The sequence below is a fragment of the Rhinichthys klamathensis genome, unplaced genomic scaffold (assembly GCF_029890125.1).
Source record: "Rhinichthys klamathensis goyatoka isolate OS25496 unplaced genomic scaffold, OSU_Roscu_1.1 h1tg000513l_1, whole genome shotgun sequence".
Taxonomy (NCBI): Eukaryota; Metazoa; Chordata; class Actinopteri; order Cypriniformes; family Leuciscidae; genus Rhinichthys; species Rhinichthys klamathensis.
Window position 1 is genome coordinate 339,667 of NW_026606993.1, and position 27,899 is coordinate 367,565.

Here is a 27,899-nt window from a genome sequence, read left to right on the forward strand (position 1 = left end):
ATCAATAGCAGCACAAGTGTTTTGCAATAGAACATAATGAGTGTATTGTACTTTTTTCTTTTTTCTTTTTGATGTAAGTACATATTAGTTAACGACACCTAATATAAAGTGTGACCAAAAAAAAAAAAACAAGCTTAACATTTCTAGTTAAAACATTTGGTTGCAGAAACTAAGGGACGAGTCATAATTATTTTCTGATTGAGCTCAAGTTGTATAAGCATACATTTTGATAAGTATCATTTAATCGTATTACTGTTTTTTCTTAAGCTATTAGCACTTTATTCATCATTGCTTTTTATTTGCCCAGACTGGTCGCAGCTTGTCTTTGCGCAACACGGTGAGAAGACAGACCCAGAGGGAGTCTCAGAAGGGCTGGAATGTGAAGTCTCAATCCAATGGGATGAAGACCAAGGAGAGGTCTTCTACTGTGCGTTATAACTCTGGAAGTGTACACTCCATGATGCTGGAGAATAACCCGCTGGTCAGCGCCAGCCAATCGCAGTTCATTAACATCAAGCCTTCCTCCAGCCAATCACAGATAGGGACGAAAGTCCCCATTACCAGGAGCAAATCAGAAGGATCGGGGTGAGTGTGTAAGAAATTTCTTTTGGCAAAAACATCTGCGTCCCAAGTACTACAGTATAAGTACTATGCAAAAGCACATTAGATGCTTGATAGAAACATTTAATTTACCATATTTTGGTAATGGTTTAATTAAAGCCTTTATACATGCCTTTAAGGTGAATAATAATGTATTATAACTGTAGTTACAATTATTCATGAGACCATACAATGCATTATAAGGCAAACTACAGTACTATGCACTGTAAAGTCTCATATCCTCTGTCTGCTAGTGTGCGCCTAAAAAATAACTTTTGGCAAACTTTACAATCTTTCTCCTTTTTCTTCTAGAGAAAAAAAAAACTATTTGTTTAAAAAAAGGAGTTAACTTTAATTTTGTGTCTCTTACATATTTCAAACCCATGGTTCAGTACGAATGGTGCCACTGTAGAAATGCCTGATATCGGTCTGGAGGAAGCAGTGCGTTATCTGTCACTCTCGGATGAGAGCACTCAGCTGAGGGGAGCTTCATTCATACAACACCAAGCCTTCACAGAAGACGAAGCCAAAGAAAAGGTCAGGAAACTGCTGCATGTGCCAAGATTTTAGTCCCAATTCAAGGCAATGGTTAATTTGTCAGTTAATGTGTTGATCTTTCTGATAAAATGCTAAGATCTATTTATCTGTCTGTCTGTTTGTCTATCTATTTTGATCGGCCACAACATTTTAGGAGCAGGTGAACAGTCAGTTTTTGAATTTCATGTGTTTGAAGCAGGAAAATTGTGCAAGCGAAAAGATCTGAGTGACTTTGACACGGGGCTAAATAAGGATGGCTAGACATCTGGTTCAAAGCATCTCCAAAACGGCAGGTCTTGTGTGGTGTTCCCTGTTAGCAGTGGTTAGTACAAAAGTGGTGCAAGGAATGACTTTGTAAACTGGAGTCAGGGACAGGGTCATGGGTGCCCAAGGCTCATTGATGCATGTGGGGAGTGAAGGCTATAGCCCTTCAGGTCTGATCACACAGAGCTACTGTAGCTCATATTGATGAAAACGCAACCCTTGTGCATCCTTATGGACATTTGTATCTTTTTCAGTTTTTTTTTAGTTTTTTCTTATTTTTAATGCCGACTGTATACATTTTGGCACACGTGTGCATTTTTATTGGAATTTTACTATTTCACCCCCATTTCCTTTAATAAATCTATTTTACACTAAGTACACAAAATAGTTACTCTCAGGACAAAAATGTCCCCATTGAAACCGCAATTTTTAATCCCAGGGCCATTTAACTATAAAATTATGTTGTCATCGTTAAAGTCCCCCTGTGGTGAAAATCCAGCTTTTAATGTAGTTTATATGTATATGTGGTGTTTTTAATATGCTTTAAGACAAACCATGTGTAAATTCATAAGTCACACCATTGCTGAATATTTTCTCTTTAAAACTGCAGTGAACCAAAGACAGTCTCAAAAACGCGGTTTGAAATCGCTGGATCGTTTTGGATGTCACAAGCTACCTTGTAACCAATCTGGTGTGAGTGAGTGGAGGCGGGGCTAATTTGCATATTCATAGAATCGCATATACTAAATGAGGCAAGGGTGTAGAGTTACATTCAAGCTATTTTAAGGCAGATGATGACCCCTGTCCACTGCCGAAAGAGCCTACAATGGTCAAATGAGTGTCAAACCTGGATCACGGAGCAATAGAAGAATTCTCTTTTAGATCAGGTGGATGACCAGGTGCTTTTGCATCGTTTACTTAGTGGAAAAGATGACAACAGGATGCACTATGGGAAGAATGCAGTGCGTCGGAGGCGGTGTTGTGCTCTAGGAAAAGTTCTGCTGGGAAACCCTGGTTCCTGGTTCGTGTGGATGTTACTTTGACACGTACCACCGACCTAAAGGTTGTTTCAGACCAAGTACATCCCTTATGGCAATGGTGTTCCCTAATGAAAACGGCCTCTTTCAGCAGGATAATGCACCCTGCCACACTGCAAAACTTGTTCAGTAATGGTTTGAGGAACATGACAAAGAGTTCAAGGTGTTGCCTTGGAATCCAAACTCCCCAGATCTCAATCTGACTGAGCATCTACAGGATGTGGTGGACCTACAAATCCGATCCATGATGGTTCCACCTCGCAACTTGCAGGGCTTAAAAGGATCTGCTGCTAATATCTTGGTGCCAAATACCACAGGACACCTTCTTGTAGAGCCCATGCCTCGACATTTCAGAGCTGTTTTGGCAGCAAGAGGGAGATCATCTACATGATATTAGGGAGGCGGTTTTAATGTTGTGGCTGATCAGTGTATATCTGTCTATCCGTCCGTCTTAAATATACTTCAGAATAATGATATTTAAATAATGTACTAATAAGTGTTGTTTGGTATCACTGAAAGGTTTGGCGGTTGTCAGGGATTCCTCCTCTGATTAAGTTGCTGAAAAGTGACAATTTACAATTGCAACAGACGGCCGCCTCTGCACTGCGCAACATAGTTTTTAAAGACAAAAATAATAAGCTGGAGGTGGAAAGATGTGAAGGAATAGAAGCCATTCTGACGTTGCTCAAAAACACCAACGTAGAAGAAACCCAGAAACAACTCACTGGTAAGACGTGCCACTCTCGCTCGAATCCTTCCTGTGGTTCAATATATTAATGTGTCGTGTGTCATTGGTTGTTGTATGACCTCAGCAATTTGTATGTTAATGGTGTTCTTTATAGTTAACTTGAAAGAAAGTGACGCGAGTTGGTTTTGTGTTTTGATATTAATGTGTTTATCAAAAGCGATTTAAAAAGAACAATGTGAAGGATACAGCGTGACCCTCTGGTGTCGGATGTGTTCAGGTTTGTTGTGGAATCTGTCCTCGGCTGATGAGCTGAAGCCAGAGCTGATCAAGAACGCCATGCCCCTGCTTACAGAAAGCATTGTGGTGCCATACAGCCTTTGGACTGACATCAACACCTGCAAACACATTGACCCAGAGGTCTTCTACAACACCACCGGCTGTTTCAGGTGAGAGTTGCACTGTCTGAGAACTGACTGTTGAGTCCAAGGGCATGTGATATCCGAACAGATGATGAATAGAATAATATTTTCAAGCGTTTTAAAGCTTTTATGCTATTTTAAAGGTTGCTATTTTTGTTTTGGGGGTCTCCTACAATCGGTTTACATGCATTCAAGTTAAAAAAAATACTTAAATTCTCTCATAATATACATTCCAGCATCACCTCTTTACTCACAGTGCCTAAAACGGTTTGATCAAGGATTCGGTCTCTATAAACCCTTCCTTTCCGCGAGCCTGGCCTGCTCTGATTGGTCAGATAGAACAGTCTGTTGTGATTGGTCAACTCTGCTCTGATTGGTCAGATGCAGGCCTTGACGCTAACTTTTCTCAGAAGGAGCAAATGGGCAGCAGGTTAGAAACACTAAACCACCTGCAGTTGGTTTCATCTGTCTTAAAATTAAGTAAGGAACAATTGACGACAGGCCATTGAATTATTAGAAAAATAATGCACACCCGAGGTGGTAATGCGGTCACGACGCGAAGAGTTCAAAATGAACGAATCTTTTTTCGAGTCATTGACTCGTTCATCAAAATGAACGAATGTTTTTTCGAGTCATTGACTCGAAAAAAGATTTGTTCATTTTGATGAACGAGTTCGAACAGGAGAGTTCACAAGGCGAGCATTTGTGCCTATAACACTTTAACTTTTTTATTTATTTTTGAAATGACCGATCGTTTCGCTAGATAAGACCCTTATTCATAGTCTGGTATCGTTTAAAGCCCTTTGAAGCTGCACTGAAACGGTCATTTAGACCTTGAACCGTTTGGCTACCATTGAAGTCCATTATATGGAGAAAAATCCTTGAATGTTTTCATCAAAAACATTAATTTCTTTTCGACTGAAGAAAGAAAGACATGGACATCTTGGATGACATGGGGGTGAGTAAATTATCAGCAAAAGTTTTTTTAAAAGTGAACTAATCCTTTAACTACTAGCTGAAACATTCGAAGACTGGCTGTTCCCATCGACTGTAGTAGCAGGTCTTAAACACAGACTGAACGCGCTGAACACGGGTTTGGGCATGATCTGTCATTGTCATAAGTGTCAAATCACATTCATAACTGGCCTTAGAGTAAGTGTGTCCCCGGCTTTATGCAGTTATTAATGCAGTTATTAGAGAGAGAGAGAGAGAGAGAGAGAGAGAGAGAGATGTTGCAATAATGAGACAGAAAAGCATATGCGTCAATATTATTATTTATTTATTTATTCAATTCGTTTTAATTAATTCGTTCATTCTCGTTTTATATTATTGACCGTAGATAACCCAGTAAATGAAACACACAAAGCCCTTTTAACAAGTAGGCCTGTCAATAATTATGTATTTGTTATATTATCTGGAATAATTACGAAAACCCGTGGGACTATCAATTTATTTTAGATATTCAGTTTAATTTTATATTTATTATAGATAGGACTATATACTTTATTTATTTATTAAAATTACACTGCATGTGTCCATTGATTGTGAAGTTAGATATCGAAAATTGCAGATCAAGCGCATGGGGCTGCATGTTTTTTCTTGTTATGAATTGTATCCTATTTTCCGTTATGACAGTTAACTACGCGCAGTGATATGGAACTGTAATGCGGTCAAACCTGCCTGGAACTACTTTAGCCGTGCGTTTCCCTGAAAATAATTGCACACCTTAGAACGTTCTCAACCAATCAGAATCAAGCATTCAACAGCCCTGTAGTATAATCTGTGCTAATCCACAGCAGATTTCTCAGAGCTGCCATGTTGTGCCATGCATGTTTTCATACCAACGTTGTATAATCAATCACCTTGCTCCTTATCAGAGGCATATCACGTGGTGTTTACTTGGGTTGGACAGAGAAATGTGACACCACAGACTGGCACACATATAATCAAGTTTGTTGTTTGTTTTCTAAGGATAATTTGTAAAAGTAATGTCTGTTTTAATGCTGAGTTTTGGTTGTGGTCTCACAGAAACCTCAGCTGCGCCAGCGATAAGGAGAGGATATCTATGAGGAACTGCACGGGACTTATCGACTCTCTCATCACTTATGTTCAGACTCAGGTGGAAAGAGGAGAGCCAGATGATAAGGTTATCATGCTTTCATTTTTTTCTGCATGATCTGCAAGCACATGGACAAATATGTGGACACCAAAAACGCTGTCCCAAAGTTGGAAGCACAATGTTCTTTTAAATTTATTCATTTTAGAGGTTAAATAAATTATGTAAAATGAAATTGTATGCTGTTAATAAAAGTAAAAACCTATTTAAAAAACAAAAAAAAATCCTTGAAGCGCTTTTAAAATACACAGCACATGGACAAAAGTTTGTGGACACCCCATTTTAATAAACCACCACTTAATTTCCGTCTTAATTGTGAAGCCTGGTATATAATATAATAGTCAGAAAATGTTCTTATTGAACCTTTAGACACAATTTAAAAAATATATATTTTTGCTGCGCATAATATTTGATGCATCCAAATTTTATTGTTCATATCGTATGATATAGGAGAATATTGAGCTAATATTCGAGGACAAAAAAATTTTTGCAATTGCAATTTTATGATCAAAGCTCTGTTGTTTGCATTGAATGCAATGCAATAATGATCGAGAGATGAACAAATAAATGTTCCTCAAAATCCTGATGGATCAAATTTGATACATTTTAACATGATTTTTCTTTTTTTTTTTAAATGGTGAATGGATAATCGAGTAAACCTATGTTGTTTCAGTCCAGTAATTGTCTTGAAATATTACTAATAATTTAAAAGTTCTTCTTATATTTACTTTATAAATATCAGTAAAGTTTTCGCAACAAAAAGTCATGTGAACCATTATCTGAACCTTTTTATACTAAATGTACGTTTTTATACTGAATTATACTAAAAGGCCTTTTAATTGCTAAGAACTATCAATCAGATGATAGAAGGAATGTAATAAAGTACAATAAAGCAAAGTTTTTATCATGTTGAAAATCTATAGGCCTTTCTTTTGCGCATCAAATATGATACAGCAGGCTTTATAGGGTCAAGCATATTCATAGAATTTTAACTTCAACCAGAATACTCCAGAATATTGACAAAAATGCAGTGCAACAAGCTAAAATTGACTTTTGTGTCCTGGTTCTCTGTTTATGTGATGCGGGGAGCAGTCAGTGGAAAACTGTGTCTGCATACTCCATAACCTGAGCTACCAGCTGGAGAAAGAGGCTCCTGATCACTTCCCAGAGTTCTCTAACCCTGACGTGAGCCCACAAGAGAACAAAAACAACAAGAGCATCTTCAACCACAAGAGAACCAAGACTCAAAAGGTACAAGCTGTTCCTGATGAAATGACTAACATGCAGTATGTTTTAAATGCTGGTCATGGGATGCTGACTGAACTTTAAGGATTAGTTCACCCAAAAATGAAAACTCATTACATTCCAAACGCGTATGACTTTCTGTGTAAAACAAAAGGAGAAATTTTAGGCTTCTATTTTTGAATTTTAATTCACAGAAGAAACGGACTAAAATGTATGTTTTGGGTGAACTAGTCCTCCAATTAATACTTTCTGGTCATTGCCATAGATATAATGGTACACTCAAAAAAATAACTCTTTGGTTGAACATGATTCAGTCATGGACAGTGGCTCCACATGATTGAATTAAGTTATCTGGATACAATTGAATCACGTTATTTGGACAAGATTGATTAAAGTTATTTAGACACGACTGAATCAAGTTATTTAGAAACGATTGAATTTAGTTATTTGGACGTGTCTAATTTTAATTGAGTTTACTCACTTTGCTTAAGTTCATCCAACATGAAGTATTTGAGTTGAGATAACATGGTTCCATCGTTGAATCATGTTCAGCCAAAGAGTTTTTTTTGTGTGTAGAAGTGACCCAAACAACACTAACTAGCCTGAACCAAGTTGTTAAGCGTTTAAAAGGTGTGTTTAATACATTCACACTCCTTTTTGTGATCAGGCGGTCAGCTTCTCAGCCATGGAGGTGGATAAGCCTGAAGGAGTGAATTGGTTGTACCACCTGAAGTCGCTGCAGCTGTACCTGTCTCTGCTGGGCTTCAGTCAGAAAGAAGCCACCCTGGAGGCGTGCTGTGGAGCTCTGCAGAACCTCACAGCTTCAAAGAGCCCTGTATGTGCTTCTACACGGGATACAGTTGACATTGAACTTGACGCGGTCCCAGCGGAGTAAATTCAGTTGTATTGAAGCTAAGCCCATACAAAGTCTTAAATATCTGAAATTGTATAAGAAATTTAATTTGAAGAAGTTTGGGGACAAAAAAAAACAGTAATCGCAGTATGGCTTAATGTGATTTATTAAACTTCAAAAGGCTATGATTTAAAGGTGCTGTAAGTAACTTTTTTCACTCTACTAAAGCAGTGGTTCTCAACTCCAGTCCTCGGGACCCACTGCTCTGCATATTGTGTATGTCTCCCTTATTTAACACACCTGATTCAGATCCTCAGCTCGTTAGGATAGACTCTATGAACTGAACTGAGTGTGTCAGATAAGAGAGACATACAAAATGTGCAGAGCAGCGGGTCCCGAGGACCAGGGACGTGCACAGACATTTTGAGGGGCAGGGGCTCAAGTGAAAAAAAGGGCACTTCTCATACGTTTTTTTTTACTTTTTAAAAAAATTATTAAAACATTTAATTAATTTTATCTTCCTCAAACTCACGCAATTGTTTCATTTTCAAAAGATGTCTACAAAATAATCAGTTCACACAGAAACCATGGTCTCCTTCGTATTCATAGGTTTAGAGCAGCAAAGGAAACCATGCCACAATGTGCATGTTTTCTATGCTACTTCAATCAAGTATATATTTAATACACCTGCTGGTGACATGGACTTAGTTTCAAATTTGAGGTAGGACTGTATCATCATCATCAAATAAAACCTTCAAAATCCACATTTAGATGGAGTTTGTTTTAAACCTACACTATCCTCCATCTGTTTGCATCTGTAGATTTCTTCTAAATTCACCAATTTAGATTTCTACATTTCAGTGGGAAAGACTCTTGATGTATGTAAGTCATTAACTTTAATAATAAGAATTTTAGGCCATAAAAAGTCATAAAAACGACCCGATTTTCCATACAAGGTCATAAATTACATTTAGCCACGTCTTAAATTGATATACTCATTCATTCATTATCGCCAAATAATTTTTCTCGATAAAACGATATCAAGTTCGAGTCAATATCGTCAATACTCAATATCAATATCGAGTTCGAATGTTCGAAAATGTGCCAAAAGCGGAACGAAACTCATTTGAACCGCACGCGCCTCACGGACTGTTTATCCGCTCGGCTCAAAGTCCAAACGGCAGCAGCGCGAGCTCACTAGAGCAGACGCGTTTACTCTGATCGGCGCTTCAGAACTCCTGACCTGATATTTAGTTACACTATTCAATAAATATATTTGTTTGACAGGGAAGCTGTGCGCAAACAGGAATATATATATAATTTTTCAAAAAAAAAAAAAAAAGCACCCCAGAAAAAAGGGCACTTTCTCTTCAGGAATAAAAAGGGCAGGTGCTCAAGCCCCTTTTGATGTCAATGTGTGCACGTGCCTGCCGAGGACTGGAGTTGAGAACCACTGTACTAAAGCATACAAACACCATATGTTTGCAGATATTTAGGAAACATGCTAAGTTCACACACTCATTTCTCTGAAAAACACTTCTACAGCCAGTTATTTAACTTATTATTTTACATGTTCCGTGTTGTCTGTCAGTTTTTGTTTTGGTCTGTGTGATCTCGCCCACTGCCAGTTCACCCAATATTATTTCGACACCCCGGGATGCCAGTTGGCAGGAAGCACAGCGTATTGCAGCCAGCGAACAAACTGGGTCAGAGATTGGAGATTCCACACAACCTAAAAAGCCTCGGTATCCATCTAAAAATCTCTATGAACGAGAGCATATTAAAACGCAGATAAATCAACTCATCAACTTAGTGTAAGTCTCCTCGGCTTTCATTGTCAATTGACTGTTCGCAAAGACCCGCCCCCTTTAGTTACTGTTGCTATGTCCGACAAGCTACGCCTCTCTCGCGTCGATCAACGATCTCTGATATTTTAAATTTGGACTGCAGTACCTATTTTGACCACTAGCTGTCATTCTTACAGACTGCACCTTTAATAAAAAAATATGAGAACTGCACATTTCATAGTAAAAACGCAGCACTGTTGTAGGTTCTAATGGCTCACAGTTTTCAGAGCAGTTCGCAATCTATAAATACTGCACATTTGCCTAGCGATTCCTTATGATCTGCTATTGATGAATTATGACAATGTTTACTTTGTGTTTATATCATACCTGCAAACTAGTGACATTCATACCCTATCTTAGTAAATAGTTTGAAGACTGAAATGTGAGGTTTATCATTTTATGAAACTTTTTGTTTTTGTCAACCAGTATTATTTGAGCTGTAGATTTGTTTAAATCTTAATTTTACAGTCATTTTATGGTACCATTAGATGGAGATGAAACACTAGACTGAACACGTAGTACGCATGTGCATGACATCATCGTCTTCAGAGATTCGTGTTTTTGTTGTTTACACGGAGACCGTTTTCAAAACCTTTCACTTTGAAACCTTGCACGTTTTCAGGTACCTAAAACGCCGTTGTCGCGTAAACGAAAGGCCAAAACGCATAAAAAGTTTTATGTTTTTATTTGAAAAGGGTGTCTTGTAAACAGCCCCTTAAACTGTTGTAAATCTTGAATGCTTTGGAGCACAGACTCAAGTTTGGTCTCTTTTTAAAGAAGACATTTGGCAGATTACGTGTTACTCTAAAACTGTGAGAAAATCAAAGCCATAAATCTAAACAAGTTGTGTTCCAAATTTGAGCTTGATATCTAAAAAAAAAAAAAAAAAAGATTTCAGTAAGATTTTTTTTGGGCAGTACCAGAGGTTTCCACTAGATGAAATTCGTTTCACATTCGTTTCAAAAGCTGTAATTTTTGACACAAGCTACTTTTTTCCCCTTGTCTTCACATAGCAGGTCCCAAAACCTTTACCAGGTTTCATACCATTCCGATGAAGTCAAAAAAACAAAAAAACGTAACCTTTTTCGGTAAAAAATGACAGAAGAGCATCAGAGGTTTAATATGTTACCATAGACATTACCCTACCCTGCCCATGTGTGTTAATTTTATTTGTGCAGGTCATAAAAATGATCTTAAAAAGCCTTAGATTTGATTTTAAAACCCCTGCAAATGCTCTTCTAGAGGAAAAGCAGTTAAACTTTTATTTTGATTGGACCTCTGCACAGGTGTCCACTCTGATGAGTCAAACCATCATAGAGAAGCTGCATGGCTTGCCTGTCATTTCCCCTCTGCTGAATTCTCCAAACTTGGGCCTACAGAAGACCGCCATGTCCTTAGTGGGCAACATATCCCGTGTGGCATCTCTACGGAGTACTATGGGTAAGAGTCTTTTTTTCACACTTTCACAACTTACACACTACTACATAATTTTGTGTTACACCATTAAACTTAGTTGAAGCGTAACTCTACGCATAAACTAAATATTTTCAGAAGCCTCCAGCTAGAAGTAATGGTTGGAATTAAATAGCAGGCTGAATGATCTGCATCAATAAGCTCTTGTTTTACCCGACAGACTTCAATCCTTTAGACAGAAATTATCATTTTGACATTTACACTCGCTTACATTTTACACACTTTCATGACGTAAAACTGCTTTGACTGTGGGGTAGAAGTCTGCTCCTTGAAAGTTTTTGGGATGTGCTGGAGGAGACTTTACCATCACAACATTTATTTCCATGAAGAGGTGCATGATTTTTTAGTCAAGATCTTTGTTTTGACAATGCAAGAGTTCTCTATAAAGTCTCCTCCAGCTCATATCAAGGCCAGTTAAAACATGTCATGCTAGTGTGATATTGCTTTTTTGCAAAATTGTGATTATTCACATTCTGTATGCAAGACATTTACAAGTAATTCATATTGAGCCCAGTTACCTAAAACATGTGACATTTTACTGTGATGTTCCTTTTTTAAACACAAGCAATATAGGGCTAATTCATATCGAGGCCAGTTATTTAATATATGTTTTCTTCCTCTAATGGAAAAAAAAAACCAAAGCATCAAACTCGCACGTCATCAAGTAACGTACAGACTGCAGTGTTATTTTGCACAGTACACTGTAGGGCTGGGCGATATGGCGATATTATCGTATATCGACGATGTCTCGCAAGTATCGCGATGTCGATTTAACAGTCTGTTTCCAGACGATAATCGTCAATATCAAAAAATGACATAGACTTATATTTCACAGCCCTATAGTAAAACATATTTATTCACATGCAATAACATGAATGATATATTTTTTATAGGCTAGTTAGTAGCCTAGTCTTGATAGCATTCTTAAAGCGCAAGACGAAAGAGAACACGTCTGCACACAAAGCGCGCAAAGAGCCGCGTCTCACATAGTGCACGGACAAATACACAGAATTATATCTCACAATTATCCTTTTAGATAATTTATAGCATCAAATAAACATCAGAAGAATTATTGTTTAAACCGTGGAAAGACTTCAGTCTTCAGAAAGACACCTCTTTTCAAGTTCAAATATCCCCGTAAACAGACGGTTTTGTTTTAAACGGTTGAGAAAGAAAAACAGTAGGCCTATGTCCATTGAATCAGTCCACTGACAGCCTATACTCGCTGCCACCATTAATGTTGATCAAAGAACAAAAGAAAAAGAAAATCACTCTGTGAACTTTTGTAACTTTAATTAGCTTAATATTTGATTTGCCTGTTGTTCGGCGCTGACTGCTTCAACTGCAACATGAGTCTATATGCAACTTTGAGATGCGTTCCCTGTCAAACATCATAATTTTGTTAAATATTTTTTCTTCATATAATCAAGTAGCCTAGGCCTATTTTATTTTGCAGGCTGATAAAAGATCATCAGAAAAACAAATGGTAGAAGTAGGCTAACTTTACCCGTTTCTGAATATTAATTTAAATGTTGCACATAATAAATAGGTCTAATCAAAAAGCACAAACATGACCATTGTGATTAAAATTAAAATTTCGTTATATTGCAAACGGATGAAGAAATTGCGTTGCTTTGAATATCTCATGCACGCGTTCGGAGTTTACAATGTTGGCAGCTCCGTTAGTATAGGCTATATTGGGATCGTTATACTTTGCTTTAAATTAAACAAATAAATAAACAAAACAATCAAAAAAATCCCCAAATATAATTTTTAATGACTTTCTGTCTAAATAAACAAAGCAGTCATTTTTATTTCTTAAACAAAGTTCTTGACCTTGGAACTCTAAAACCAAAAAGGAGGAAAAAAAACAAAACGTTTTTGCTCATGCAGAACAAAACAATTCGTTTTTATTTCCTAACTTTAGACAAATAACAAATATATTATAGTTTGAATACAAGTTTAAAAACAGCGCTACACATTATCAGGGAAATTAAACGTAGGCTATCATTAAACCAGGCGATTCCGCCAAAATAAAAGAGAGGAGAAAATCGGATCTTATGAAACAAATAGGCAAGACACCTTGCTATAACATCAACATGCATTCACCTTTCTTACAATCACCAAATTGTGTTCTGTTCTGTTCAGTTGTATTTAACATTTCTCCTCGCGAAATGAAATTCATTTCAAACACAGATGCAATAAGAACAGTGAGGAAATTATTAGCAACACTAACATCACAAGCAAAGCTTATGTTTTATGCTCGTTTAAGCTCAAACTAACCAAAGTAAAACCTTTAATGTTTCAATCATTCAATTAAACCAACTAAATCGCAGGCTCTCATTAGATAAAGTGCAGCCGAACTCAACATGACTTGTGTTAACGGTGTATGTCGGTAGTGTTGTCTCCAGCGGGGCGTGTAAGGGGCGGGGCTTGGGTAGACGATATAATCGGATATCGCGATATTTTTTTTAGACGATTATCGATAAAATATTTTTTACATATCGCCCAGCCCTAGTAGACTGTACTGCACTTGCAGCATTAACATTGCTAACGTTCATGTTGTTGTTGTCAACCACAGCCAAGGAAATTCTTCCCAAAGTCAGCACTATGGTCTCGACTGTGACCCCGAAAATGGTTGAATCGGACCGCTCCATCTCTACAGCGTGCCGCGTGATGCACACACTCATGCTGGCAGAGCCTGACATTGGGAAGACGATGTTGAACCAAAAACTCATCGACTCTCTGAGCTTGCTGAGTTCAAATGTGTAAGTGTGTCCAAAGGAGAATACATGTATGACAGTGAAGGAATGGCATTAGCAAATATTAGCAAGCTCCTGGCTGGAGTTTTAGGGGGACAGAAATGATAAATGACTCTATGACAATGATAAGTTGTGCGATATTCCCCCAATTTGATGTGTATTAGCAGAGACCATTCTGTTTCTCTCTTGCTCGCAGATTTTTCGACACAGCCAGAAAGGATGCTGGAGTTCTTCTCTGGAGTTTGTGGGGAGAAAAGGACTTCCAGAATGTGCTGAAAAAGGTAAGACCGTCCCACCTCAAACTGCTCAGAGGAGGTAAAGCAGTCTATATACAATATGCTATACATATTCATTTCTTTAGTTAATTATAAGTGCAAATGCATATATTATAAATAATATTATTTTATTTTATTATGATATGATTTAATTATGTTTTATTTGTCATTTGCCTAATTAATCTGACCATTATTATTATTATTATTTATTGGTATATAATTAAATTATTGATATTTAATCGTGCTCATTTCAACAATCAACAACAACAAAAAACAACAACATTTATGAATATTTTGAATATTTACTATGTAGAAAGTACATAGTAATGTTTTGAAAAGCACAGAATTATTAGAATATTTACAGTAGACGGTCTATTATGAGTGGAGGCAGATTTAAATTCATAGACACCAATGAAGGGGAAACCCGAAAACATTTTGCCACCTTTCACTTGTTGCATTCATCCATCTTTCTCTTCCATTGCCCTCTAGTTTTTATTGTATTTATTCACAATGTAATTTCTCATGTCTTCTGATTGTGGAGTGAAATGACTCAAACATGTTCTTGACAGATGTGATAATCACCTGTTTATTGGAAAACAAACCTCTATAAGCACATCATTTGTTTTTGTTTTTTGTTGTTTTTAATGTCAATGTGAGCACAAAACCAGATACTTGGTTAATGAACATTTTGAATGAAGAGTGATGGCAAATTAAATGGAAGCAATGTCTGGTTAAAAGAAAGTAGGGTGTGGAAGGGTGTGTACATTGACATGGCGCTTTATTTATTTAATTTTCCTGCTTTGAGGTAAAAAAAATAATCCCCAGGCTATGCTCCATATCTCTGTCTGCATGCTGGTTTACACATCAAATAAAACTCTCGCTGGCTTGCACAAACACACACACACACACAAACAGCCTTAATGGGTATAAGAGTGGAATCCAGGGAGACGAGTTGATTCTCTGCCTGTTGGTTTTGAAGGGCATCGGTAGGGCAAAATACTATTAAAATGAATTGTGGGGAAATACTTTATATTAAAAATCTTTATTTTAACTGATTTCTATCATTGCAGTACAGGTAATTACAAACCATCTGTGCTCTTCGAGTGGTTTACATTATGGACAGTTATGCATGTACATTAATTGATTAATTTACTAAAGATAAAAACATAATTCCTTCATCTCCAAAATCTTTTTTTATTATATTTTCTTTTGTTTTGCTTTTCATAGTGAAATTGGACGGGCTCAGTTAATTATTTTTCGTGAATAAGAATGTGTGCAAAGCGTTGTGGGTAAATGAAGGACTCAAAGGAGACACTTGATGCATCCTATAAAATTGGCCCAATGAAGGATCAAAAAACAAAGGCTGCCTTCAAAAGATCCTTTCAATTATGCAACAGTCGGGTTCCGAAAGTAAAAACTTCTCCATAGAGAAATTGACTTGTAATGGTAACTTTATAAACTTTCAAAGACAGCCTTACCATGAGCTACAAGGTTGTTAATCGATGTGAATCGTTTGCATCTGTTGACCGTCAGCCCACATTATTTAAACTTCTTAAAATAATTGTTTAACAGCTGAATATGTGGAGAAAAACTACATTACCCATGATGCTGTTCAAAAAATTACACCAATTAGAGGGTTTAAACAAGCAAAACATAGCAAAAGAGCTCTTATTAGCTCTGCCCACTCCCATGAAGCACTCTCCCTCTCTACGCTCTCAAAATACTTAAATGTTTGTATATTTGTGCATATTTTGCAATAAACTTAAAATATTTAAGTTTTTATATAATCAACATGTGTCAATGAGTAGTTTTATATATATATATATATATATATATATATATATATATATATATATATATATATATATATATATATGTGACCGATCACGGAAACTAGGGACACAAGTCGGTTCTTCGGCATTTTGAGTTATTCATAGATTCTGAAAGTGTAGTCTCCAAGCTTTCCAACGATGTGTAACACGTGGAAATCTGATAATATTTGGAGAAGTTGTGGCCATTTGAAGGTAGGAACTCAAAAAAAGTAAAATGGGAGAAAACGGCCTCAAAAGATTGTGCATTCTCACCTCTCTCTCCTGCTGGGAGTGACAATAGGGCTCATTTACATCTCATTTAGATAAGCCATACCCCCTGTAAAGCTCCCCCTGTGCTTTACAGCTTTTTTTTCTTTCCTGAGCTAGCTAATAACAATAGGTAGGTATGGGAAGGTCTAAACAGACTAAACATGAGATAACATGTACGTGTTCTTAGAATTAAAACAAAACGACAAACTTTAATGCTTAATGCAAACTCACCCCCAGGACCGGCGAATGCACTTCTGCCGCTCTAGGCGAAAAACAATTGTGCTGCCCCTCTATTTGCAACGTTTACCAGCAACAACACACAAAGACCAATATGCCATATACATATAACGCAAAACCAGCAACAACACACAAAGACCAATAAGCCATAGGCCTACATATAACGCAAATAGTGCGCAACGCGCGTGTGCCCAAAATGTCAACAATATTAAAGTTTATGCAGGAGGTAAATGCCTGCTGGCATTTTTCTTTAAGCAGTCATGACAGGAATTTTCCAAATAATCATATTTCCTCCTCAGATTACTGTTGCAAATCTCTTTACACCACTTTCTTATGTGCGTATACACACACAAATGAAATGTCCGCAAGCACATTATATCATCAGCAGGTTCAGCATCTTAAATAACGACTAGAGAGCAAATGAAGCTTAACTTACGTTTCAGAAACGCGCACGGCAGGCCTTCATCGCAGCAAAGGTCTTAACTGCATCCTCTATTTCGATTCTCTGTGCCAGTTCATGTTCTATGGAGATTGTTGCCAGTCCATTAAGTCTGTTCCCTGTTCACAAAACGTTCCCCATTCAAAGCAATCGGGACATCACATATGAAACAGTTAGCCACCGCTGTCAGCGAGCCGAGCCGCCGTATTCAAGCACCGAGGGCGCGCGCGCCGCGCCCATACCTCCGGTTCAGTTTCCCGAGCCCACAAAGTGCGGCGAAAACATTTTCGGTGTAACTGCCACGCTTCAGCTCGTCTGCGACAATCTTTGCGGCGTCCATCTTCATTGAATTTTGATATCAGATAGAGCCGGCCAGAGCGCTGCATATTAAGTAGCCACGCTGTTGGGGGGCGGGGGCAAAAGCGCCGGCGGCTATTCAGTATGGAAATACACACAGACAATGACACGCCCCTACTGCATGCTAGAATCTCCGAAAAACAAGCCGATTTCAACCTCAAAATGTACGCTTTTAAATATACCAATACTGTTATCTCAAACATGTAGAGGCTTCTTCATGATCTCAACTAACAGATTCTGCAAAAAAGCGGAAATCACCAATTTTGGAAAAAAACGCTTCTTTCTCATTTTGCTCGCAAGTTGTGCTGCCGACTTGTGTCCCTGGTTTCCGTGACGGGTCACATATACACTCACCGGCCACTTTATTAGGTACCCCATGCTAGTAACGGGTTGGACCCCCTTTTGCCTTCAGAACTGCCTCAATTCTTCGTGGCATAGATTCAACAAGGTGCTGGAAGCATTCCTCAGGGAGTTTGGTCCATATTGACATGATGGCATCACACAGTTGCCTTAGATTTGTCGGCTGCACATCCATGATGCGAATCTCCCGTTCCACCACATCCCAAAGATGCTCTATTGGGTTGAGATCTGGTGACTGTGGAGGCCATTTTAGTACAGTGAACTCATTGTCATGTTCAAGAAACCAATTTGAAATGATTAGAGCTTTGTGACATGGTGGAAGTAGCCATCAGAGGATGGGTACATGGTGGCCATAAAGGGATGGACATGGTCAGAAACACTGCTCAGGTAGGCCGTGGCATTTAAACGATGCCCAATTGGCACTAAGGGGCCTAAAGTGTGCCAGGAAAACATCCCCCACACCATTACACCACCACCACCAGCCTGCACAGTGGTAACAAGGCATGATGGTTCCATGTTCTCATTCTGTTTACGCCAAATTCTGACTCTAACATCTGAATGTCTCAACAGAAATCGAGACTCATCAGACCAGGCAACATTTTTCCAGTCTTCAACTGTTCAATTTTGGTGAGCTCTTGCAAATTGTAGCCTCTTTTTCCTATTTGTAGTGGAGATGAGTGGTACCCGGTGGAGTCTTCTGCTGTTGTAGCCCATCCGCCTCAAGGTTGTGCGTGTTGTGGCTTCACAAATGCTTTGCTGCATACCTCGGTTGTAACGAGTGGTTATTTCAGTCACTGTTGCCCTTCTATCAGCTCGAACCAGTCTGGCCATTCTCCTCTGACCTCTGGCATCAACAAGGCATTTCCGCCCACAGAACTGCCGCTCACTGGATGTTTTTTCTTTTTCGGACCATTTTCTGTAAACCCTAGAGATGGTTGTGCGTGAAAATCCCAGTAGATTAGCAGTTTCTGAAATACTCAGACCAGCCCTTCTGGCACCAACAATCATGCCACGTTCAAAGTCACTCAAATCAACTTTCTTCCCCATACTGATGCTTGGTTTGAACTGCAGGAGATTGTCTTGACCATGTCTACATGCCTAAATGCACTGAGTTGCCGCCATGTGATTGGCTGCTTAGAAATTAAGTGTTAACGAGCAGTTGGACAGGTGTACCTAATAAAGTGGCCGGTGAGTGTATATATATACAGTGAGGAAAATAAGTATTTGAACACCCTGCTATTTTGCAAGTTCTCCCACTTAGAAATCATGGAGGGGTCTGAAATTGTCATGAACCATGAACCCATGAATCATGAGGAGTCAGTGGTGTTAGACATCTGACCAGTTTTATACATTTGTAGACGTTTTAATTAGACATTAGTATAATTAAAATGAATAATGGTAGTTAATAGTTTCTTATTGCCCTGTTTAGTTAAGCCATTCATAGAACAAACAAAACAAACCCTGACAATTGATAAAAGGACATATAGACACTTGATAATCTTATGTGATTAGATAATTGCATTTTGCATCTTACTTTGAAAGATTTTACTTTCAACAAAAAATTTGCAATAGGTTTGTAAAAGGTGTTCCCTATTGAGAACGGTCACTTCTTATTGCGTAGCTATACGCAGTGGGGAAACTCCTTTCCTCAGATTTATTGAAGCTTATATGTAAGACGCATTGCAACTGCACAGCGAGCATAGTGAGTGACTGACTGGAAGGCGCCTCTTGGGCTGGGCTGCGCCTATAAAAGGAGCCAGAATTCGCCATTATAGCAGATTTTTTCTACTTCAGCAGCACTTCACGTCTCTGTGTCCTCCGGAAACATTGAAGCTATCGCCCTTTTTCTGCCAGAACGAGCCTTCGCACAGCGGACTGCGCCTTCACTCGTCTTGGAAGCCGCTTTCTCCTGTCGCCGTTCTCCAGTGGCCGTTCTCCAGTGGCCATCCGGCGATCGATATATATATATATATATCCTTTCTGATCTGTACTGTTACGTTATACATTCTGAAAGAGCTGCGAGCGTTGTTTCAAATGCCTTGCTCAACATGCGCCACGTGCGAATCCCATCTGCACGAGGGCGATGGGCATTCGGAGTGTTTCATGCCTGGGTCCTTCCCATGCTGAATCTGCACTTTCTGCCAGGGCCCCCGACCCAGCATTGTGTTGAACCTTAGGCCTCTGAAGACCTCTTAGCAATAGGGGTGAAAAGAGAGGGCTTGAGTCTCGCGCTAGCCGGACCACCCTCGAAGAAACCCGCAAATCTCACAGCTCCCTGTTCAGCTCAGGCGGCTGGAGAATTTGATATTGTAGTAAATGGGCCCGCTGTGCTGCACATGTCCCTACACACTAACGCTGTTTTCACCGCGGCCCCAATAAAGCACATAAAGAGCATGTTTCAAGCACACAACACACGGGTTCCCGGTCCCCCTTCACTAGGTGGCCCCCTCCCAGTTGACACTCTGACTTTGCCCGGGGCGCAAGCCCCTCGTGTCAGTCCAACACTCAGTATGTGCACAAATCACAATATAAGGGTGTCTGGTTCCCCTGGGTTAGGCGACCCATCCCTGAATATGTGTCAAACCCTAGCCACAAAGACTCTGGCCTGGAAAGCCATTCCGGGTGTGTCGAGTTGGGTTATAAACACAATAAAGCAAGGCTACTCACTCCAGTTCGCTCGCAGACCCCCAAAGTTTCAGGCGGTTCTCGAGACTTCGGTGAGAAGCAGCTTGTGTCACGTGCTTCGCTCCTAATTACAAAATCTGTTAGCAAAAGGGGTTTTAACACTCTGGGTTTTACAGGCGCTATTTTCTAGTACCAAAGAAAGAGGGCGGCATCAGACCCATCTTAGACTTAAGGCATCTGAACAAAGCCCTCATGAGATGGCCATTCAGAATGTTAACTATCAGACAAATCCTCGCGCAAGTTCGCCCAGGGGATTGGCTCTTCACTGTGGATCTGAAAGACGCATACTTTCACATCCAGATAGCCCCCCATCACAGGCCATTCTTGAGATTCACCTTCGAGGGGTAGGCTTATCAATACACAGTTTTGCTGTTCATTCTGTCCCTAGCACCCGTACATTTACGAAGTGCATGGACGCGGTGCTTTCTCCCCTGAGATAATGAGATAATGGAAATGAAAGCAGTTTGTTTGGCCCTGAAAGCATTTCTGTTGAACCTCAGAGGACACCACGTCTTAGTCCGCACGGACAACATGTCGGTGGTGGCATATATCAGTAGCCAAGGCGGTCTCAGGTTAGGCTACCTGTACTCCATGGCGAGAGGCCTCCTCCTTTGGGTGCAAGCCAACTTGAGCTCTCTGATACCCCTTTTCCACCAGCAAGAACCAGGTGCTAGTTCAGAGCTAGTGCTATTGCCGGTTCGGAGTTAGTTCGACTGACAAGCTTCCTTAGAAAGCTTGTCAGTCGAACTTACTCCCTGTGGAAAGCACAGGCCAGAGAGCCACCACAGAGCCAGGTCTTACGTCACTGTATACATCTCATGTTGCCCAGCAACGCTAGCATGGCAGCGCCAAACACAAACCCACTAGGCTTGTTCGTGATGCATCGGCTTCTCGCAGACTGATTGGCACATGACATCAAAGCACTGCAAAAGCGATCGAAAAGCACAAGGAGTCGGATGCTCTCCACACACTCCCGCAGCTCCGATCGGTCCGGGCCGCTCCGATGCATCTCGAACAACCCTGGCGGTCGTTGCGTTACTATTGATGCTAGAGCCCGACCGATATGGATTTTTGGGGGCCGATGCCGATACCGATATTAGGGAGTAAAAAAAGCCCGATACCGATATATCGGCCGATATTATTTATGTGTATATTATAATACAGTAGCAATATTATTTATGTGTATTATAGAACAGTATACCAGTCAAAAGTTTGGACACTTTCCTTTTGGTGTGTACAAACTTTTGATGGGTACTTTACACAGTATAAACAGAATAAATATATCTTATAAACACGTTTTGCAATGATAACTCAAATGTGGTGATCAAACACTTGTGTGACACAGAAATGTAATGGAGGCAGGGGGAATGATAAAATGAGAATTATACAGTTGTGCTGTAACCCAACTAGTTTGCATTGCATGTTATATTATATCATATTCTAAATACTGTTGCATAATCCTCACTAACGACTTTGTCTTTTAATTTAGTCAACTTGTATCAATAAATATATAAAAAGTGTCACTGACAAAACCTTATTATCTTCTATTTTTAGTCTTAATTCCTCTAATCTCTACCAGTGGAGGAAGAACTCAGATCTTTTTACTAAAGTAAAATTAATAATATCATAATGAAAACGTTTTTAATTACATATGTACAGTACTTTTATACTATTTTAAATAATTAGTAAGCAAAATGTACTAAACATGAAACTAGGCTACTCTTAATGCAAAATGGCCCTATATAAAGTGTTATAATTATATAAATCATTGGAATATTGCTTGATGTTGTAACGTAGCGTTATAGGCAGAATGAGCTTTAACACTGTGTCTACACCGGACGCGGCCGTTATTGCTCGCGTCACAACAGCTGTTTACCCTAGACAAAGCAGAATCAGTTTACTGTCGGATATTTGTCGCTCGCGCCTCGCATTTTAATCAATGTTTCATCAACCAATTGCCTGGATTTAATAAATAAGAAGTAAATATAGCAGACAATATAATCAGTGACAGAGGCTGGTAGCAGAGAAATCAATTCTGTGAATTACACTGCGCAAATCACAAGTAGGCTACTACCCACCGGATGAAGAAGGGTTGGCTCTCAGTCTCCACAGGCTACATAAAATATTCATTTTATTTTATTTTATTTTATTTTTCGTGTTCGCATTTATGAGGAAAAAACAATGTTACAGACGCGACAGTTCAGCACTACAGACGTGAGCGCTCTGAAAGCGGCACTAAAATATGCTTTGAAACTTTCACATAGACATCAAACAGAAAGCACAAAACCTTTCGTTCCAAAGTGAATTTCGTTTTGTATTAATTGTATCTTAATTTTAATCAATGTTTCATCAACCAATTGCCTGGATTTAATAAATAAGAAGTAAATATAGCAGACGATAGATAATCTCGACACGGAGGCGCCTGCGGGTGAACTGGAGCTCGTCTCATGAACCGAAACTCAACGTATAGACCTGAGAATTAAAATATATCTATATTGAAATGTCTACTTTTAAACAGAACAATTCAAAACGAAAGACAGACAGACTAATGTAATCGTATGAAATGTGCATTTCTCTCTGGCGCGCGTTCACTGAAGATCGCGAGTCAGCATCATCAACTTCATCTTTGGCTGACACTGACTGAAAACACTTGTTTATTAATAAACAATTAAAATGTCTCCTTGCTATATTTGTTGTATTCATAATCATTACTTTTGCCAGTTCTTTGTGACAGCTTTTATCTGCTTTATTGGCAGCGCCACCCTTACATGAATCACCGCACCCGCATTTTTTAAAATATTAATTTATCGGCCATTATAAATGCCGATACCGATAGTTAGGAAAATGCCTAATATCGGCTGAAAATATCGGCCCGTCGATATATCGGTCGGGCTCTAATTGATGCTCATGGCTTTGCGAACCTAACGTACATCGGCATCCAAACACGGCGAATACAACGCGTTCGTGCAGCTTACCGTAACTTGCATAAACGGAGATTACAATCGAGCTGCTATTAGCTCGATTAGCTGCTATTTAAAAAATGGCGGTCACAAGTTTCTATTCGTCTTTTTGGTCACGGTAACCCTGCCCCCAGCCGCTGACGTAAGCGGTTCTTACTTCTAGACCAGCAATGATTTGGTGCTACTTAAGAACCACTTTTACTGGTTCGGAGCTGGTGCTTTGGTGGTCGAAAAACAAAGAACCGATTTGAAACTAGGCTCTGGCTCCGAACCAGCACCAGCTCTGCCTTGGTGGAAAAGGGGTATTAGAGCAGCGCATATCCTGGGCATTCAGAATCTGGGAGCGCATAAGCTTTCTCGAGACAAAACTCCCCTAGGCGAGTGTTTTCGGCGAGGCCGAGGTCGACCTTTTTGCCTCGAGAGACCACACTCACTGCGCAGTGTTCTTTTCGAAGAACAGGCATGCGCTGGCCCATCCCTGGCCTAGTCGTCCCTTGTATGCGTTTCCCTCCGTTTCCATGATCCCCCAGGTCATCAAACGGGTCAGGGAACTGGGATGCCCAGTCCTTCTAGTGGCCCCCCTCTGGAAGTCCAGACCGTGGTTTCCAGAACTGGTTCTGATGGTGGACAAAGTCCTATGGCCTGTCCCACTGAGGAGAGATCTCCTCACACAGGCGAACGGGACGATCTGGCACCCTTGTCCCGACTTATGGGCTCTACATGTGTGGCCCCTCAATGGGTACCCAGGAACCTCCCTGTGAAGGTCCTAAAAAAGATCATGGAGAGGTCCCAAGATCTTTGGCATACGCCTCGGTGAGTCAGGTTTGCCCTATAGGCACTAGGGCCCATTCGACTAGAGGCATGGCCTCGTCATGGGCATGGTCGTCTGGGTTTCCTATTCAGGACATTTGTGCGTCGGCCGGTTGGTCCTCGCCCTCCACGTGTGGAGGTTCTATAATATGGAGGTCCCTTCCCTGCAGGCGACGGTCTTTTCTGTATGATTAGACTCGAAGAGGTCCGGTCTCATCTATGTGTCAGTTCATAAGCACACTATCCCTTACTAAGAACCAGCTTCTGGCTGTTTTGGTCCCTATAGTATATATAATCAGACCCGACGGTGTCCGGTCTATTGGTATATTATTTTGGAGTGTGAGCTTAGTGATATCACTATATATATATGATTCAGACCCGACGGTGTCCGGTCTTATCAGTGTGTGTGTGTGTGTGTATGTATATATATATATATATATATACAGTGTAAATATATATATATATATATATATATATATATATATGTATATGTATGTGTAAATATATGAATTCTGGCTTGTTTCTGGCTAGGGGTCCTGGGCTTCAGTTGCAGCCTGTTACTTATGGTGCGGCGTTTTACATTGGGTCCCCACTGCACAGTGATGGAGTACTCGAGTCCTGGACTCGGACTCGAGTCCTTATTCTCTGGACTCGAGTCCGACTCGAGACTCCATTCTCTGGACTCGTGACTCGACTCGGACTCGCGGACTGATGACTATACTTGGACTCGGACTCGAGAATATATAAAATCGGACTTGAGCATTCATCAAATGAATGGCATTGTTTCTGACTAAATAGGTTATAAAAAATTGATATAAGATGTTACACTTTTCCTGTTTCGGGGTCCAAGACCAACCGTGATCTATTTTTTCCCCCACAGACACTGCTACCGCTCGCTCTCCTCGCTTGACAACACACTCACTGACGTCACTCACTTTACGCCGCATTCTCGTGAGAGAGTTAACGTAACACTCATTTAACACTAGATAAGTTCCTCTACATCTAATCAGCAATTTCGATTTTGGCACGCTTTGCAGCAGCTGAGCTGACCACTAAGGAGCGAATGTACAGTGACGTGACATTAAAAGGTACCAGATTTAAACTGTGCTTTCGTGCTATGGCTGGCGCTGAGCCAAAATCAGACGCGCTCAGCGCTTAATCCCGCTTATCATACAATAACACAATTATGTTTATTTTAGCTAACAAACTAGACGGCGACCTTGACTATGTCACACATCGCAACCACTCTTTTCCTGCGGAGTTACAACTGCTTATAGCACTGCATTTTCTGTTTTTTTGCCAGTTACATTGGGATTTAGTTTACTTTTCAAAATTTCAAAATTGTTTTTCTTTTACCATATTCGTCAAGAAGAATGCATTTCTCCTCCTCTGTCCAATTAGGCTTTCTTTTTTGTTTTCTTTATCCATTCCAGTTGACTGATCATCCAAAAATGTATTTAAACAATTAAATAAATAATCGTGCCACAGCGAGTTGACAATGATTTGAACTAAGGTCAAAGGCAATTCTAGTGATATCATACACATTTCTAGCTGCAAGAAAGAGTGCCTGAAAAATGTTGTTTGATTTGGCTTAAGTGTATATAATTTCGACTCGAACACGGGACTCGAGACTCGACTCGGACTTGAACTCAGGTAATGGTGACTCGACTCGGACTCGACTCGGACTCTTCTTTGGTGACTCGGACTTGGACTCGGACTCGAACACTGGGACTCGAGACTCGACTCGGACTCGACAGTTGGTGACTCGACTACAACACTGCCACTGCATATAGCTACGCAATACGAAGTGACCGCTCTCAAAAGGGAACGTACTTGGTTACTAATGTAACCTCGGTTCCCTGAGAGTAGGGAATGAGTATTGCGTAGCCTGACGCACTATAATAACATGGCAAGTTTGTCGCTTCAGTCGATTTAAACCTACTATAATGGCGAATTCGGGCTCCTTTTATAGGCGCAGCCACGCCCATTTCGGCGGTCTCTGACGTGTGTTGGCGCGCTGATAGCTGATTGGCCATCGTCTTCGCCATTGGATGTGCAGTTGCTGCAGCGCAGCCAATGAGTGAGCCAGTCACTCACTGTGCTCGCTCTGCAGTTGCAATGCGTTTTGCATATAAGCTTTAAATCTGAGGAAAAGAGTTTCTCCACTGCGTATAGCTACGCAATACTCATTCCCTACTCTCAGGGAACCGAGGTTACGTTAGTAACCGAGTACGTTTTTATGCATGTTTGGCCTGGGATTTTGTTGCATTTACACTGTTCTGACCACTTAGGGTCACCGTTGAGATGGGTGTCGGATTGTTTTGAAGCCTCGACACAATACGGCACATTTGCTTCAACTGTTTCAGTGTTCTACGAAGCCTCGATCTACCCACCACTAGAAACAAAGCAGAAAATCAAAACCATAACACATGAAAACCAGGGACAGCGCACTCAGAAATGCAGTGAAAAACACAGGGCTTATATAGGAAGAGCTTAACAGGATAATGATACACAGCTGGAAGTTGTCAAACAATAAGGAGTCCAGGCAATGGGTGATGGGAATTGAAGTTCATGATGGGAAAGCAAGGGAGTCTGGTGAAAATCATGGCCACTCCAGCTGGTGGATGCAACAACCTCGTAGCTGGTTGAGTTGGTTCATTTGCTTATAACGCTTTAACAAAGACCTTTTTTTAGATGGTCTTTTGAAGAATCTCAATTGGAGGGATTTTCTTAGCAAATATAAATACATCTTATTGATTGATTGATTGATTGATTGATCAGCATGCCGTTAATGAATCGTTTTTGACCCACTGACAGCACTATTATAAAGTCTTTCTGTAGTTGTGGTTGTTGCAAACATTCATCAGCCAGCCAATAGTGACAGATTCAGTTCCACGATGGCTGACTTCAGCATAACTGCCATTAAGAGCTCAGACAGGCATGTGTGAACACGTGATCATGAAGCAGTGATTCACTGCAGAACCACGACATGCATTTGCTTCTGAGAGCTTTCACTCTGTTAATTGTGATGGGCTTGTGTGTCATTTTGAAAGGACGACGATGCTCCATTTATAGTTTTGACCTTTCATTGTTTTGCAGCAAGGGATGAACAAGGACACGTTTATAAATGCCGTCACTGCTACGGCGTACCAGGGGGTAAAAAACATGAACGGAAACTGAGCGATGTGCAGGTGAGTTTTATTTTATTTTAGTGCTTTGATTCTGACACCTTTTTATACTCTTTCTTTAATTTGATTTTTCAATTTCGGTTTTGCAGTCGAGGTCTCCTGGAAGCCACAGAGAGAGTAGCTGGATTTGGGAAAAGTTTCCAGCCAAAGTGTATTGCAAGGCTTAATGGGTATAGATTTAAAGGGAAAGACGCCACACCATGTCTCTCCAAACCCAAATGATATTCTTCCATGGAACTAGAGGGCCAGAAAAGCAGAAAGATCCATAAAATTATCAAAAACGTGTCCGTATGACTCGTGGGCTGCATTCCAGGTGCTTTGTGTGAGGAACAGACTGAAAGTTAAAGGGATAGTTCACCCAAAAATGAAAATTCTCTCATCTTTTACTCAACCTTATGATGTTTCAAACATATTTGACTTACTTTATTTTGTTGAAAACAAAAGAAGATATTTTGAAGAATGTTTGAAACCAAACAGTTTTGGTTTCCATTGTATTTGTTTGTCCATAAAATGGAAGTCAATAGGAACCAAAACCACAGAAAAAAAGAAAGTGGTGAGTAAATGAATGAACTATCCAACGCTATCTCATGAACATTTCTTACGAGCGAGTAAAAGGTAACTAATTCTTACGAATTCGAACGACCTCACTCACTGGTAGGACGGGTA

At 39.9% G+C, this 27,899-nt stretch overlaps 2 protein-coding genes across 2 annotated transcripts in view; one reads left to right on the forward strand and one right to left on the reverse strand.

The window, feature by feature from the left end:
- The window catches only part of lad1 (ladinin), a 71,439-nt gene that overhangs the window by 1,231 nt on the left and 42,309 nt on the right, over positions 1-27,899 (reverse strand). The window lies entirely within an intron of this gene.
- Positions 409-27,474, forward strand: LOC130072925 (plakophilin-1). The gene is made up of 12 exons (XM_056238250.1): positions 409-585; positions 993-1,137; positions 2,958-3,165; positions 3,404-3,572; positions 5,574-5,691; positions 6,754-6,912; positions 7,574-7,741; positions 10,893-11,046; positions 13,661-13,847; positions 14,038-14,122; positions 27,145-27,236; positions 27,323-27,474. Exons 1-11 carry the CDS (start codon positions 458-460, stop codon positions 27,223-27,225), a joined length of 1,602 nt encoding a protein of 533 aa, XP_056094225.1. The 5' UTR covers positions 409-457; the 3' UTR covers positions 27,226-27,236; positions 27,323-27,474.

Excerpts from the sequence above, each read along its gene's own strand:
- LOC130072925 (XM_056238250.1), top strand. The coding sequence starts at position 458 with ATGATGCTGGAGAATAACCCGCTGGTCAGCGCCAGCCAATCGCAGTTC. Across the intron at positions 1,138-2,957 it reads AAGACGAAGCCAAAGAAAAG|GTTTGGCGGTTGTCAGGGAT; the intron begins GTCAGGAAACTG and ends TATCACTGAAAG. Across the intron at positions 3,166-3,403 it reads AACCCAGAAACAACTCACTG|GTTTGTTGTGGAATCTGTCC; the intron begins GTAAGACGTGCC and ends GGATGTGTTCAG.